This window comes from Takifugu rubripes, chromosome 8 (genome assembly GCF_901000725.2).
Source record: "Takifugu rubripes chromosome 8, fTakRub1.2, whole genome shotgun sequence".
Taxonomy (NCBI): Eukaryota; Metazoa; Chordata; class Actinopteri; order Tetraodontiformes; family Tetraodontidae; genus Takifugu; species Takifugu rubripes.
This window is the reverse complement of record NC_042292.1, coordinates 5,941,339-5,957,740: the sequence shown is the minus strand read 5'-3', so window position 1 is coordinate 5,957,740 and position 16,402 is coordinate 5,941,339. Positions and strand designations below refer to the sequence as shown.

Below are 16,402 nucleotides of genomic sequence, written 5' to 3'. Positions count from 1 at the left end.
GCACTGGGGTAATGGGAGGAACATCCAGCTGCTCTCGTAAATAGATTCAGTTGTCACCATCTGCAATCACGTCTTCATTTAATTACACACATAGGCGCGTGCCGAGTGCACATCTCAGGTGCAAACATTAGAGGACGAGCTACGTGTGAGAAGACTGAGCGAAGGGAAAGTTGGCACCTGCAAAGCTGTCATTTCAGCTTCATCGAGGTCTCTTAGCAGGAGTCATTTCAGGACAAAGTAATGCTAAATGCAGAAACAGAGCTGAGTGCTGAGCTCATGGGTTGGTGGGAGTAACTGGCACAAGAATCCGATACGAGCCCTATCATCTGCCAAAATAGCAAAAGAAATGTTTATTTTTGAAAAGGTGCTAATCAAAAAATGTTGGATTTGTCATTTTGTCAAACAGAACTTAGCCATAAACCATCGTTTAGGCGATGCAGGATTGCTGGAGGCTGGAGCAGCATGTTACTCTCTCCAGAATCGACACTAAAGAATTAGAACATAAACCCAGCATGAATGCCTGGATAGAGGAGGAAGCAGCCGTACCTGAAGGAGATACAAACAGTGAAATTACAGAAACTCTCCTGGGTCGACTCTCTTGTATTTGCCGAGAAATATTGCGTGTGTATTATGATGCATATGACACAAGTTCACGAATGGCTCTGACAGCACCTGAATCAAAGTGCAGCACAAGGTGTACTCCTGCACCACTGCGCCCTGATGAAAAGCTGGCACCAGCATGGCCCAAACAGCCAGGTTCTGCCCTTGAGCCCTCCAGCAGAATAATCTGACCATGTTTCTTTAATAAGACCAAAATTACCGCAGTACACCAGTCTGACCTCCCTCCAATGGGCCGTAATTCAAATCTGTTTTTACAAGGACGGGGACACGAGTTCAGACACACAGCACCCTGTGTCACTCCTCTCTGGCACCTTGAGTAGGCGAGTAAAGGGACGAGGGCGTGTACAGGGTGATACATCTCTGGGCGAACACCTCCGCTTGGTGATGAGCTGTGCAGTCAAAGGCATTTAGCCGTGATGGCGACACTGACAGAAGACAAAGCCGCGGCCTGCCGGCGGTATCTTGAAGTGACGTGTGGGTTATCACTGACATGCTAGCACTGTATCCATGCCACATACTTCCCATGAACTGTGAGGCTGAACTGTCCGGCTTTTAGAAGATAGCACAACAGATGAGTTAAGGTGACGCGTTTATCTGGGGCCTCCTGGAAAAAGTCTCTGACGTTGTCAGACTGCAGAAAGGACAAAAAGTCCAACCAGCAAAGGTTTTTACTTCGCTCCTAAATGTCTCCCTCTGTAACCAGTCATTTAACTTTCATCTCTTAGAGTTGCTCTTCCCTATTTTTTCTTAAATGGCCTCCTGATTGCAGCTGTAATCAGATATGGGAGGCAGAAATAAACGGGAGGCAGAAATAAACAAACAGAGAATGAAGAGAACACGGGTCCATTCATGGATGCAGGCACCGATTTGCCCCAGAATGATCCATGGATTAGGGGCCACGGCCTGGCTGTTCCATCTAAATTGCTTCACACACCAAAGATTAAGCTAGAAATGAATGGAGTCATCCGGTCGATAGACTCGGGCTTATAGAGAGACATTCTCCTTCACGAGCACTCCCAGCAGTACTGGCAGCACCAGGGGGTCAGATACTGGTGGGGGGATTAATGTAGAGGGCAATTTATTTTGTCATGGGGATGTACACCGAGTGGCACCGTTATGACACCACTGATGATGCTTATTTAGTCGTCACTGTCCGGAAGATTTAAATCATCAATACTGGGGCTGTTTTGGTTTCGTGGCCACTGTAAAAGTATTGGCTGAGCCCACCCTGAGCTGTCTTTTTTGTTTCTCCGTGGCATAATAAAACCTGAAGGATGAATCGCGTTGATTTTGAAGAGCCGGCGACTTTCCACCACAGGGTTTTTGGCTCTCGGCCCAAGTGTCTGTTTGATCCAGATCGTTGCAGAGGCAGAAATATTGTAACTCTTTTGACAGCCTCCCCCCCCCCCCCCCCCCCTCTTCATTTGTCATTTTCAGTAAACTAACTCGTCTCTTTGCAGAATGAAAATGTGCATACATTCCAGTGACTCTCAAACGTATAAATCCTCACTTTTTTTCCCTTACTTTTTATTTGCTATGGCCATGAAATTGTTTTGTTATGAGTGGGATGTATCAGTAGCTAATGGAAGGGTGGTGTGACATTGGATTATGTACATGCTAGAATGCTAAACTGCAGTTAAATTGGCTTACAGGATCCTACAATTGAGGTATCGAGTGTAGAGTTATGAGGCAAACCTTTTTTTAATTCAACCTTGTGCTGTTTTCTAGGTCACGTATGCACAATCCTAACATTTTAAGAGGAATTTAGAGCCAAGCACATGTTGTAACACAAGTAATGACTTGCAGAGAAGCTCTGGATGCATACAAACACGCATAAAAACACAATCTGCACCTTTTATATGTTCCTCTCCATGTATGAATGGGCTGGATTAATCCACAGGTAGTTTATTTAATGTTGGCTGCACATGCTACGCTACAGTGAGCCTCCACCGTGGGCTGAGGTCAGGGAACTGCATCACAGCGATAGAAATCCTTTACATGCACCGAGGGAAATCATTGTGGGTTTGTTGGCAGCCCATGTAATTAACCATGTTTGGCTTTTGGAGGCTCAGGAAATCTGGAGAGTGAACCCTTCATAGGTGCTAACTTTTCACGTCGCGTAAAATGAATGCAGGCTGATATTCCTAAAGTCTGTGCAAGACAGCCGAGTTGAAATGTGCTGTCAGTGGAGAATTATGTGACGTTCTGCTGATGGAAATCAGTTTCTGATGCCGCTCTTTTTTAGCAGGATGGATGTGTGCTGTCTACCGGTGTTAAAAGGTTGAAGGACAGTGTTCAGACTAGCTCCTTGCACTTTCTGAGATCTGTATGTTTTGAACCACCTGCACTGGTTCGCCTGACTCAGGCCTTTAAGAGTGACAAACTGCTAAGAGTCTGTGGCATCAGTCATTGGCCCATCTAATTAACAAGACCCAGGGCAAGGTAGCTCTAAGTAATGACTATTTCCCTTTTCTCTGATACATCATAATGATGTGACCGTCCTGGAGGGCATGGTTGCAATCATTCCCCAGCTGACTCAGCAGTTAAAAAGTGGCAGTTTATTCTCCATCATTTCTGAGCTAACAGCCACACTCCTAAATCCAAAGATGCGTGTCCTTATGAAAACAACTTTATGTTCGGGAAAACTTGAGAATGTCAATGTCAATGTTAACTTTAGCTGTACTATTCATTTTTATTTATATGCATAGTATTGTAGAGAATATACATAACTAGACTGGTAACATGACGCACTTTTTATTTACCTACATCCTTACCATAATCAGCTTAAATAGTTTTTTTTTTTTTTAATTATTCAAACAAACAGATGTACAGCTGTATGGCTAAGTGGCTGTGAGTAGCATACAATCAGGATGTAACCATGGCACTGGTCTTCTTTGAGCTTGATAACGTGTTATCCATTATCTTACCAGCTATGCCACTTTAACAGCAGTATTATGATAACATCCGCTCTTCGCTGAGCTTCTACAACAACATTTGCCTCGTTATTACAGTTGCAGCAATGCGCTGCATGGACTAATTTAACCATAAAATTGTTGGGCAAAGTTCCGCTGACAAAGTAAGTCCTCTGGCACACAGTATTTCCCAAGAGGCAAAGGGTCTTAGCATTTCAGCTTGATAGAAATAATCCCTTGGTTACGCTTAATAGAATGAGCCAAACTCATAAGCACAGTTAATACCTCCCCGTCGCTTTACTTTAAAAACACCTGATATTTTTCCTCCAGGAGCCACATTCTTTTAGCATTGTTGAATTAGCTCTTAATTATTCATTACAGCCTTAACAGCTTTAGTGGCATAAAACTTAATGTCTTTCCCTGACTGTGACTCATAAATCTAGCCAGTGTCAGCGTGCTCTCATAAAGAGAATAAATAGACGAGTAATCATTCATATTAACAGGAAGCAAAGACAGTTTTATCACTTTATCTGTGAAATTTGTTTCTATAAAAAGAACAGCTTCTCTAGCTAGCACTGCTTTAATAAGATGCATTCAGTGCTTTATTGTGCTATTGCTGCCAGAATTTGCCAGTGTTATCTCAAATTTCTGTCATGGGATAACTGCATATTTTAAATATGCTACTTAGCTTTGCTAACTGATCAGTTCAGTGACTGAGAGAGATTTTGCATTACATTTTTTCTATTAATCATTAGATAGAACTTTTTTAAAGGCAAGCAATGGTCTTTAATTGTATTCCAATGGAGAAATTTTGGCAATAGCCCTCTGCTATAAATGGACACACAGAGGTTTGCAATGGGCTTAAGAGTGAGAGTCTGTGGCTACTCGAGTGGCTGAATCACAGAGGCGATTGCAGCTAACTGCTAACACCATCATTGCCACTCTCCTAACTGCAGATGAAAAAGAAAAGGGAAAAAAACCCTCTGCTCAAGGCTGCATTCCCTTAAAATAAAACAGAAAATGCCTCCGCATCCATCAGACAAGCAATTGCCACTAAAAAGGCTGCACCACCGCTGACTTTAATGAGAAATGGGGTGCTAATGGGGTTATAAATGGAAAGGACCTGTAAGTTTCAGCTCCGCATGATATTATTATTAATTATGTGTGGCTATGATTCAGTATGTGTGAGCTTCCCCATTTATCCACTGCATTTGTCTTGCAACTAAAAACATGATTAATATTTAATCAGACTGAGCTGCAGTGAGCTTTTCACACAAACAGGTCTGTTTGCAGTCCACATCATAAATGTAGCCATTGTGTGAAAAAACCTCCCACATTTCTGCCCCACTATATATTAATGCATTCATTTTAAAATGTTAGCACAAATACATTAACACACACATACAAATAATTAATGCTGTCACACTTTAATGTGGCTATGACTTGGGGGCAGGCCTAACCTTTAATGCTCCACAGTCCACAGAAAGAAAGAAAGGGTGTGGTGAATGCTCTTCGTGTTTCTGGATTCCTATATTTTACTGTGCAGACTAAAATGCAGGTTAGTGTTCAGATATATGCAGCTGGAGCTTGAATATAACGTATATATAATATATCCTCAAGACGGAGGCTGCTGCTTCATAAAGTATCTCCTGCAGTTCCTGTTGAAACGGGAGGTTGCGTGTTTGTATTCATGCCAGGGTCCATCCCGTCCCTGAGTTTATCAAGTTTGGTGCTTCTAAATAGAAATTAATCTTAAAACTTCTCTGCAATCCCTCCAAAGTCGTCACTGACGCGCACTATTTTCTCTTAATGTGTCATTCCGCTGTCAACGCCAACAAATGCCGGAAAAGATGCGTCCATCACCCAAAGTGTGATTGTTTAGCAGCACCATGGCCAGCGCCTGCCTTTTTCTTGGGAGGTGAAGCGCCGACACTCAGTTATTGTTTTCATTTAAGCAATTTATGGAACTTTAAAAGCAATCAATTTCCCAAAAGGCTGCTGCGTCATGTCCGAGTCAGCCAGGTGACTCCTGTCGCGCACCTGTGTGACGGCCTGACCTCGTCAGGATCAGTCCCCGACAACAAAACGGTGTCATAAGTAAGGAAATGTGTCTTTTGCTGTGCTTGTTTTTGTTATGTACACCTATGTTGTTGTTTGGTTGTGGTTTGTTGACTTCAACTGTTCCTCCGCGTCATAAAACCCCGGACCTGGCTATATCCGCTAAGCTAGCCGGCCCTCGCCAAGCCAACGAAGTTCAATTAGCCTCGGCGTCCCATTAAACGCAGGTGGGGAAGAAAGAGACGACCATTTAACACATTACGCCTTAAATTGGACCGCAAGACACTCGCTGGTGGCTACGCGGCTAATTGCAACCCGGCAGAGGCGAAATTGAGCCGGCGTGTGCGGTAACTGCGCGTTACAGAAGTAACGGGTTACCCGCCAGCCCTGCCCCTCTCTCTCTCCCTCTCCATCCGCTTTGTCTGCGCATCCATGTGGGTTTTTCCCCTCGCCGTGTCCGCGCCGTCAGGTTCTCTGCCATTGGCCTCGGAGACCATCAGTCTTCCCCTCACAACAACAGGACCGCGCACACACACGGTGCTTTCGAGGAGCGACGGTGAAATGTTGGTGGAACTGCCGGGTGCCGACTCCTTTCTTTCCTGCTTGGCGTCGGCGAGGAGCGCATGGAAGCGTCTGCGATGCGCTCAACCGGGGACGCGTCGGAGTTGAAATAAGGGAGACACGGGGGGTCGGGGAGGAGAAGCACAAGCAGAAGGGGGGCGATTTTCCTCCGAGGATGACTGACTGGTGACAAAGAGAACGGGGAGTCCCTTCGGTTTTGGTTGACACCCGCGAGAACTTGACGGAGGAGCGCTTGGCTCTCACTCGGGCGGCCAAAGATTTTTTAATCACAATTATTTTTTTAAGAGGGGAACCATGCCTGTTCGGAGGGGGCATGTTGCGCCACAAAACACGTTTTTGGGAGTAATTATTAGGAAATTCGAAGGACAAAGTAAGTATGGTGGTCGCCGGTGCCTTGATTTTTGCCTGTAACGATGCGTGTTGACTGTTGGGGATTCGACCCATTATCCCCACCAAGAGCGTTGTGGCACATTTAAAGTCTGTCATTTGGATAAATCTGGGTTAGGCCCCATGCAAAGTCAGTTTTGCTGATATCCTATCATGCAGTTGCCATGTGGGGCTCTGCTCCAGCAGAAATGGCAATTTCTGAAAATTCTTTTTAAAAAAAAAAAAAAGGGATTAAAAAGATCTCATCCTCTACCTTCATTCTTCCCACCGTGTTCAGTGGTTAAGGATTACTTGCAGCCATATGTGGCTGCACGGAGTAGCAGAAACCCTTTAATAAAACATCACTTTTGGCCAGAAATCTAATTTTAGACTTGAATATTTAAAACAAAAAAAATCCCTGTAATTCATAAAGATTAAAACTACTCCCTCTATATATCCACCAGCAATTAAGTGCTTTTTATTTAAGCATGGAGTGGAAGTTACTCACATACACACGGTTTTATTCTATATTTTTATTTATATTGCCTTACTTTTCCATGTTTGATGCTGTAATTCTTTGATTGTTTCTATACATTAAATGAAGCATTTTTGTTAAACGTAGTTTTGTACCACTGTATCTTCACGTGCTTACATAAATTCCCTTTATCCCCAATTTCCAATTTGCCTCTCCACAGATAAGAAGTTCATCATAGCCAATGCCCGGGTGCAGAACTGTGCTATTATCTACTGTAATGACGGCTTCTGTGAGATGACGGGCTTCTCCAGGCCGGATGTCATGCAGAAGCCGTGCACCTGCGACTTTTTACATGGCCAGTTCACCACCCGACATGCAGTGGCCCAGGTGGCCCAGGCGCTGCTGGGCTCTGAGGAACGCAAGGTGGAGATTACCTACCACCGCAAGGATGGTGAGTGCTGTGGCGTGGGGTCATATGAATATCACATGATGCAAAACTGCCGCAATGGGCTGCTTTTAAAATCCATGCTGCCTGTTGGTTGGTCTTTTCCCCAACACCAGGTGAACCACTTGGTAATGCGCCGTACTTGAGTGCAAGGCAAACCAAATGACGGTACACTGCGGAGCTTCTGCACATGTTGGAACAGCGGGGGTCCTTCTTAGTTGTGACTAAATGTTATCTGGAACATTCTGTAACAGAAAATCAGTGAGTGCACCCATTTGGCACCCTGGGGGGGGAGGACGAACATCTGCGAAGATTTCTTTACTGCCAAGTCCAGTTTTGAAATGACGTAGGTGCTGGGTGGCTGGGAGTGATGTTCATTAGCCTGTGCTGGATAGGGCACCCAGGGAAGGATGTAGCTCATTTCCCTACAGGCAGGAGTGAAGATAGACGGGCTCTTCTGTTCTCATCTGCAAAGGAGCATAGTTACTAACTGCACAGTAGTCTGCAGTCGTGCCCCTTTGCATTCATTACTATAAAGACCCTGTAAATGCTTAGAGAGCTGGCAGTTGCCCGTGACTACCTCCATATTGCTTTCCCATAGGTTAGATAATCTTCTGGCATGCATAGATTTCATGTAGATCACTTCTCTGAATGACAGCGGATTTTGTTTTTTACATGGCCAGCTCCAGAGTGAGTGCTTAACGTACTCGTGCAAACTGTGCCGGATCAGCCACAGTTCATGTATTGACCTCTAACAATGGCATGTTTTCAGATGATGAGGCTTCCTCACATAAAGCTCGGAAGACAATGGAGTTTCACTGGGATGCCAGTGGAGATGAATACATCTAGAGCTCCGTGGCAAGGAGTCAAATTCGTTAGCGGTTCTCGTTTATCATCTCGTACAGGAAAGGCATCAGATGGGATTGCCAGTGATTACTAAGGTTGTCCGCCATGTTAAATGAAATAAAAAGAAGAGTCCATCAACCACACTCCAACTGGGCCTCAGGGGTGCCGCATGTTCAGGATTTTGCAGCAGTCTGTTCTAATATGGCTGAATGGGCTGTAGGCATGTAAAGTTGGCTCTTACCTGAATGAATCACGCCTAATGACAAACTCGCCATCCGTGGTAAGGGAGTGCACAGGGGAAATCATCTGAGTGCTTTATGAGGAACATGAAGCTAATGATCTAATCAAAGGGTCAAAATTGATCTTGTGGTCACTTACATGCATTTATAGTGGAAGTGTAACAACTCTGCATTAGCCTTTAGTGTGTGGCCTTTAAAAGATTGCTTGTTTTTTTTGTAATTCATGCTCGGGCAGGTATGTAAAATCCCAGAGGAGTGGTTTGCTTGGGCGCAACAGTTATTCTTTCTTGGAGGCATTGACAAGTGGAGTCAGTGGTGAAAGCTGTAGAACTGCAACAGTTGAGGGAGTAGGCAGGACGAGATGCTCGACATATTTCTGTGCTTTAACTTCTGACCTTTGAGTGATACACGTAGTCCACACTCCTTCCGTATTTAGTGAGTACACTGTAAAACTGCATGGCTTCCTCCACTTTTTTTCTTATAACCTTTTGAATGCTTATTCGGCACAAAGTGTTACATTTGGATAATTAAAGAGATTTAATCTGCAGTTGATGTGGCCTCTATAAAAACAAAGACACCCAGTCTGTTTTCTGACATGGGTTCGCGACCCTTTTCAGGCTAAACCCACTGTCAGCCGTGGGCTTTCCAGTAGGCGAACAAACGCTCCACTGCCACAGCTGTCACCGACCACAAGTTTTTCCTTTTGTCTGGAGGGAGCCACCACAGCATTTGACAGCCCCCTACCCCTACTACGGTTGCGTGCCCAACCTGCGTGTTCGCACTAAGATCCGTTGATTCCTAATTTGACTGAGCACACCACTGTGAGCAACAACAGCAGCAAGTTTTATATGCAATGTGTCAGACCTGGTCTCTGTTTGTAGAGACGGTGAGCACGGCACAGGTTCTAGTTGCAGAATCCAGTCACACAGTTGTTATTGATTACAGATAAGGGAATATTTGAAAATCGTTCAAATTTGCCTATTTAAATGAGTGTCTTACATCGGAAGGGGTTGTGTATTTAATCCTGACTCATATGTTAGATAACCAAGTATACCTTGTGAAAAGGCAAAAAAAATCAATGTAAAATAAGGAGTCACTGGAGGAAATCAGGACTTTGAGGGCTCACCACTCGGCTTACAAGTTTTCAAGGCACAACTGCCCCCACAACACGACAGCTTCAGAGCAGCTCCTGCCTCTGCCTGCTGTCAGCAACTGCTGCTCTCCACTATATATGAAGGCCTATGCAACTCTGCCTTTCATTGCTGCAGTTGCTATCGGGTAGTTATTTTGGGAAAGTGCTGTGTTGTAACAGACACACACTCGCACTCGCATCAAAAGAGATTATTGAGGGAGTTATGTTTTTGATTCTGCTGCTGGCATGTGTGGGAACTTTTCTGTGTTTGGTAAGATGACAGTAAGATGCCACCTGGCAACATCAGGACTCTACAATTTAATGGATCTTAACAAAGGTGCCTAGGTTGCCATTTCCAACAAGGACATAGAGTGGTTGTAAAACTATGCTGGAGGACCTATTGGGGAATTTTTTCATGGACCTTCGATTGACTTTCTGCATATGTTCTTTGAAGTTATGATTAAAATCAGCATGCAGGAGACATTAATGAGCCAAATCATTAGTGAACAGCGAGAAACACCATGAAGTCCTCTTTTGGGAATGTCCGAAACTAATTAACTTAACAAAATAATTTGACAGCGACCAACCATAGGGGATATGAGTCTTTCACGTTTGATGCTCTAGTATCTTAAATGGGTGCAGGATGCAAACGTTACACTATATTTTCATTATGCTATTAGCGTGGTGACTTGTTTACATCATTTTTAACTCTTAACTTTATCTGTCAGCTAAAACCAAGCTGGGTCTTCAGACGACATTGATTTGCTGAGCAAACAGCTTTAATGAGGACAGAAATACCTTCATGTTGCATTGATCTTCAAAACCGTTGCATCGAAGGGGAAAATCAATGCCCTCCCTCCCTCCACCGGCTGGCCGACAGGAGACTTGAATAAAAGAGCCGGGGTCCTCCTGACTGGACCCTGCAGCAGGGGGAAAGGTCTCATTACCATCCTGTATGTTGTGCTTCTAATTACCTCTGTTTTCCTCGCACCCGACCTGAATTTCTCTTGGGAAGGTCATCCACCTGTTCCAACAAAGCAAATGACCTGGCTAATCTGCAGTTTATAATAAAAAGAAGAATGGCAGTTAATCACCAGAGATTATCCCTTTACATGAGTTATGCGTCTTTGATAAATTTAATCCAGGGACAATTAAATCCTATATATATTTTTCAATTTCTAAACTCGCAGGAAGGATGAGATTACACGCAACAATTTCTTTACATCTGGTCCCACGCATTCTGCCCCCGGGCTATATCTCATCTGCCTCATAGTGTGATTTCAGGAGGAATGTCGCTCTCCTCATGGTGCACCTCTGAGGTCTTTCCAAGGAAATCTTCCATTTAATCTCAAACCCATAGTCCGCATAAGTGCTTTCCACACTGTCCTTTACAGAGCATAACGGAGATTCTGCTGCTCGTCAGCACAATCTTTGGCATACTGTTAATGCTTTATGAGTTGTGCCCTCCCATATGTGCCTTTCAGTGCTCACATCTCTGTGACCTCTGCAGGAAAGAATGCCGTCTTCAAAGAGGCAGAAATTTAATCCAGTCTAATCCACCGTGTGATTTCATTATGCAAGGTACAAAAAATTGTCTTACTTTCCACAAATGAATCATTATCTGAATATTGCTTACTTTGCTGCTGCTGAGACCAGCACATCACCTGTGACGTCTCAAAAAGCAAAATCAAATTGGAAATAGTTTAAATAATCTTCATGCAAAACCCCAGAATCATTGTATTTAGACATAAAGCTGTCAGAAAACTGTTCCATGAAATAAGGCATATTGTACTCAAGTGCTACCGGTACAGACCCGCACGTAGCCAGTCAGCAATAACAGAACTGTCAGTTCTTTAAGTTCTAACTTTAACTGCAGTAATAGCTTTCTGTGTGGTTTATTAAGGAATCTGTGACTGTCAGGCTATAAATAGAGTAAAGTTGGCTGCTGCTCCCTGAGATTAGATTACTTTATCCTTTTAAATGAAAAATAAAAATCTTTACAAGACTGGGATAATATACGTATTAGGAATCGCAGTGTGAGTTTCTTTTTTAAATTTTAGATTTTTATTTTCCCCTATAAGATGCATCTACATGAGAAGTGAAAATGGAATCTTTAACGCGGTAATGAAACACTGCAGAAAAGTCATGGAAAAAAAAGCACTTATGCCCGTCAAACCTTTTGTTAAAAGCTTTCTGAAATGTCAGGCTGATTTCAGTGGACTGTTGCTAAAGGTTAGGATGTTCCTGGATCAGCCATCATCACCCTGGGTGCAGTTTTAACTCAGGATAATTGAGACAACAATAATGGTTCCATGGGAGATGTTCCTGAAAACAGGGAGGGAATGAAATAACAAAACAGATGCACAGTGTACTGAACATAAGAGGTGGCATTTGTCCTAAAACTGAGTTTGACATTTGGGGGCGCTGTGAGGGATGGACTGAGGGAACAGGCAGGATGGTGCAAATGAAGTTGTCAGGAAGAGATAAATCAGGTGAAGCTGAACATCAGTTTGCTTCTTCTCTCAGGGAAGGCCCCCCCGAATCCAGCATCTTGAGAGCAGTTTAAATTACAAATGGTCCTGCTTCTGACTACACCCTTTGCCTCTAAAGACAGATGTATGGCCATACAGTACGTACACAGGAAACGAATCAGCTGAATACTCTAAAAATGCTATGTCCAGGAAAGGGTGTGTACCTTTGATTAATACTGTCCTGCATGCTTTATCAGTCCCCATGAGCCTTGGAGAAGGCAGCGTAATGAGCAAGCCCCCCCAACTCTGTCTGAATTGACACATGGACACTTTTGTGTTGCAGCCAGAGCTTCGATTTCCTCTGCATTCGTTGCTCACAGAGGGTCTAATTTATAACGGGTCTCTTCAATGGCATCTGCAAAAGAGGAAAGCCTCTACATGGGCTGATTGGTAACTTATGGGAAAAGCAACATTGCGTATAACACAGAAATAGATCAGAAAAATGGATGGTTTTAGTGTTTATGTAACTGAATCTGCATATTTTAAGCAGGACAAATATTCCATTCGCTTCACCTTCCCATACCTATAAAATTCAGTGGAGTTGCAGCTAAATGATAATCACTATCTTGGTATATTTCCTAATTTTAACATTAATTACTGTGTATAATAATAAAACAAAGCATTTTCATATTTCATTTAATGATTGTTCAATATCATAAATGTAGGGGGGGTGTCTTTCATCACATTTTATTTTTGCAAGGCTCTTTTTCTCTCGATTTGAAAGGTTATTTAACCTACAATGGCCCAAATAAACCATCATAGTTTAGCTTCAACATATTCAGTCCATATAATTCAGATCTTATTGGAAACTTTAAGGAGAGCGTCCATACTGGTTTCTTTATAACCTGCAAGCCTTACCAGCTAAAATACAGAACAATCATGCAAATTAAAAAAAAAGAAAAAACATTCATTGAAACTATTTTATTTGGGGAATGGGCGATACCAGCCTCGTAATGGCTAGCAATAGCAGTCACCGATACTCAAGACAGGAAAATGTCCTCTTTACATAGACATAGCGCACTATTATAGCTGCTCCTGCCAAGAAAATGTTGCCGATTTGTGGTATTGTGAATCCCACTATGGTGACGCCATAACTCTGCCTCCTTGCCTTCTCCCCCATCCCCCTCGGGGCCTGATTGACACGGTGTTCTGCGTGCTGCACATAGCTGTAATCTCTGCAAGTTCAGCTGAGCTGCAGCCCCGCTGAATTGTGAGGTGACACGACCACGGCTGCCACATCAAAGATTGTGATCATTCACCCATGTTTAAGAGACGGGTGACGGTATTTGTTGCAAAGTCACATTTTTACAAAAGTTACAGTAATAGAATACGAGGGCTTAACTGTGCCAGCAAATGATTTTTGTTGAACTAGTGCTAAGTCAGACGGCTAGATAAGTTAGGAAGGCAAGCAGCCAGCAGAGCAGAATTTGTCGTCCTTGTCCGTCTTTTTGCAACGCTGCAACACTCTTCGCTTCGAACACGGCCCCCCCGCTTTCTGCGGGCCAACTCAAATATTAATTCACATATACGAAGATTGTCTTGTCACACAGGGACATGCTGGTGCCTGTTTAGGAGATTTATGGTTGCTGGGACAAAGGAAAGTTCTTTAGTAACGCAGGTTAGCAGAGAACTGTTTCTGCTTTGGATGTGGCATTGAGGTGGGAACATTCAGGGCCTGGGGGAGGTGGGTGGGAAAGCAAGGAGGTGGGGTTTGGCCACACTTGGTATTGGTGATTACTTGACTGAGAACTCCTACTGGCTTACAAACATGCCATCAAATATCCCTAACTTAATTGAAGGGAATTTCTACAATCCACTTAATTAACGCCAGGCAAAATGTACCTGAAAGGCTATGTGATGACATTAAAAAGAACAGCAAGGCTGAAAGCAAAAAGCTTTTTTTAAAAAAAAAAAAAAAAAGTACCCTGTTTTTCAGGTCATTTAAGATCTGAAGTCATCACATTTGAAATTCTTCAACAGCCAAGTCTCCTCAGCTTGTGCCTTGTAACCAGTGTGCTTACTCCAGACACTTTTCTGATCTGCAGTTCCGCCCATTTTTAAGCAGATATGATAGTTTAAGCTTGATTTTGTCATCAAAAAATTGATGTGACAGTCTTGCATGCTAAGTAAAGTAAACATAGCATCTATGGATTAGCCCTACACATTTTGCCAGTATGTGACGGTGTCGCCACAAACAGACCATCAACAGCCTGACAGCCCCCTCCCCCAGCACACAGCCACTCGAATGCTTCACAGTGCAGTCCCCTCCCCCCCGCCTTTCCCCTTGCCCCTCTCATTAAGGTGGTTCTTCCATTCTCACCCTCTCCCAGCAGCCACGCAGCTCTGTGTACAAAAGATATCCTTCATTCTGCCGGTGTGAGAGACACCAGGAGCTGGATTATTCTGCACGCTTATTTACACTTTGCTGTTAAGATGTATCGTGTCACAAGTGCAGTTGGTAAACATCAAACCCCGTCCCCGCTGAGGAAATATTTCATCGTAATCCCTGCGGTAGTGCCATTCACGAATGGAATATAAGCACATCTGTGAATGAACAGCTGCGCGTGAATGATTAGTCCCCTCCCACCCGACTGCAATTCAGATCATCTCCATCTTAATTTTAAACGGTTGCACCCTCACAGATAACACACCAATGTTCTACAGCTTCTGCTTTTGTGAAATTCTGCAAGAAAATGTATTATATTTGTCATATTGGATTACTTTTTGACAAAAGGAGACAGAAATAATAGTTTTAGTTCTTTAAACGTTACTGTAAAAGTGTATGGATACTTTATTCATTCTGTAGCTTTCTATCATGCATCCTGATATATGGCTTATTGTAATGTTTAGAAATGACCCTGACTACAATCCTGGCATGAACCTGAACTATATTCACAATCTAAATATTGCCAATGACCTATAAATGATATCCTTAAACTTTTTGTTTCACCACTTGAGCCAACTTATAGGCTTCAGCACTTAAAGAATATTAATTGAAATTGCTTTTTACCTTTCAATATGATTCTTTCTGCTATAGAAACTTGGAATGTATAGCTTTTTATATTTATGTCTGTGATGGCAAATGCAACATGAGTAGTTAATCTTTGCTTTATATCATTTAAACATTTTAAAAAGAGAAAATAATGTTCAGCAAACTATAAAAAGTAAGAAGCCAAATGGTCAGAGTTCCAAAAGTAGAATTTTCCATTCAGACAAGTCACTTTGATTTGCTGTTTCTTGCTTGTTTGTACCATCTGTCAAGCCTTTATTTCCCCCCCCTCCATATTCATAATGATGAACACAATATTTCAGGCATGGTCACAGCTTGATGTTTGGCAGAGTCTGCAGAGCCTTCCATCACACACCATGCTCCCCCAGATGACCTTTAGCAATGAGGCTGGATGGTGCCCTGAGCTTCACACAGATTGTTCTTGGTAATTCTGTTGTACACTACTTTCTGTTATTGCCTGAATTTCTCCCCGGCCTTAGATTAACTCGGCAGCTTTACAGTAAAGCAACAGAATACACAAAGTTTTAAATTAATCAAGTATAAGAGGTAGCTATGGCGAGGAAAAAATACTTAAGATACTAAAAAAAATACTAAAGTACTACACAGAAATACTTTATTTATAGGACCTAATGAAAACACAATTAAAACCTATTTTTCTTCATGAAAGAAATGAAATGAGGCTCAACTGAAGCTCCAGTGTACATATCTGCATTTTACACTGCTACGTGTGTAAAAGATTTAAATACAAATCTACTACATCTTAAACTAGTTTTTGAGGGTAGGAAGAATCCAGGAATGAACTCAATAAGCACTTGGGGAAAGCAAACCCTCCACCTGGCTTCAGGTCAACTCAGGCGTCTTGTTATCGGATCATTTAGTGGTCTGTTGCGGCAACAATATAAGAAGTGTTGCCTAGTGATGATGGAAGCAACCTTCAATGCTGCTCTGCGCTCAAATCTGTAACCGAGCTCGCTCAATAACAGACTGTCTTCCTCCGTGATAAAGTCAAGACCAGTCAGCGTCGGCTGGCATGTTGTTTCAGAGCTGATGACCAGGATGAATCAGTTTTTGAACTGGTCTGACTGGTTTTTTAGTTAATGTCTCTAATAATACAGCACTGCAGACTGTCTTCATCTTTAAGGAAGGATCAAAAGGGATTTGATCAAATTGATCAAGGAGCTGCCG

General features: G+C 42.9%; 1 protein-coding gene across 4 annotated transcripts in view; it reads left to right on the top strand.

The window, feature by feature from the left end:
* The first annotated feature begins 5,672 nt into the window (after positions 1-5,672).
* Positions 5,673-16,402, top strand: part of kcnh7 (potassium channel, voltage gated eag related subfamily H, member 7) — a 40,520-nt gene continuing 29,790 nt past the window's right edge. For 3 of the 4 annotated variants that reach the window (XM_029839851.1, XM_029839850.1, XM_029839849.1), the window contains exons 1-2: positions 5,673-6,543; positions 7,235-7,465. In XM_029839851.1, coding sequence (XP_029695711.1) covers positions 6,468-6,543; positions 7,235-7,465 — 307 coding nt within the window. In that variant the 5' untranslated portion in view covers positions 5,673-6,467. The remainder of the gene's footprint in view (positions 6,544-7,234; positions 7,466-16,402) is intronic. The other variant, XM_029839852.1, reaches the window with a different exon arrangement.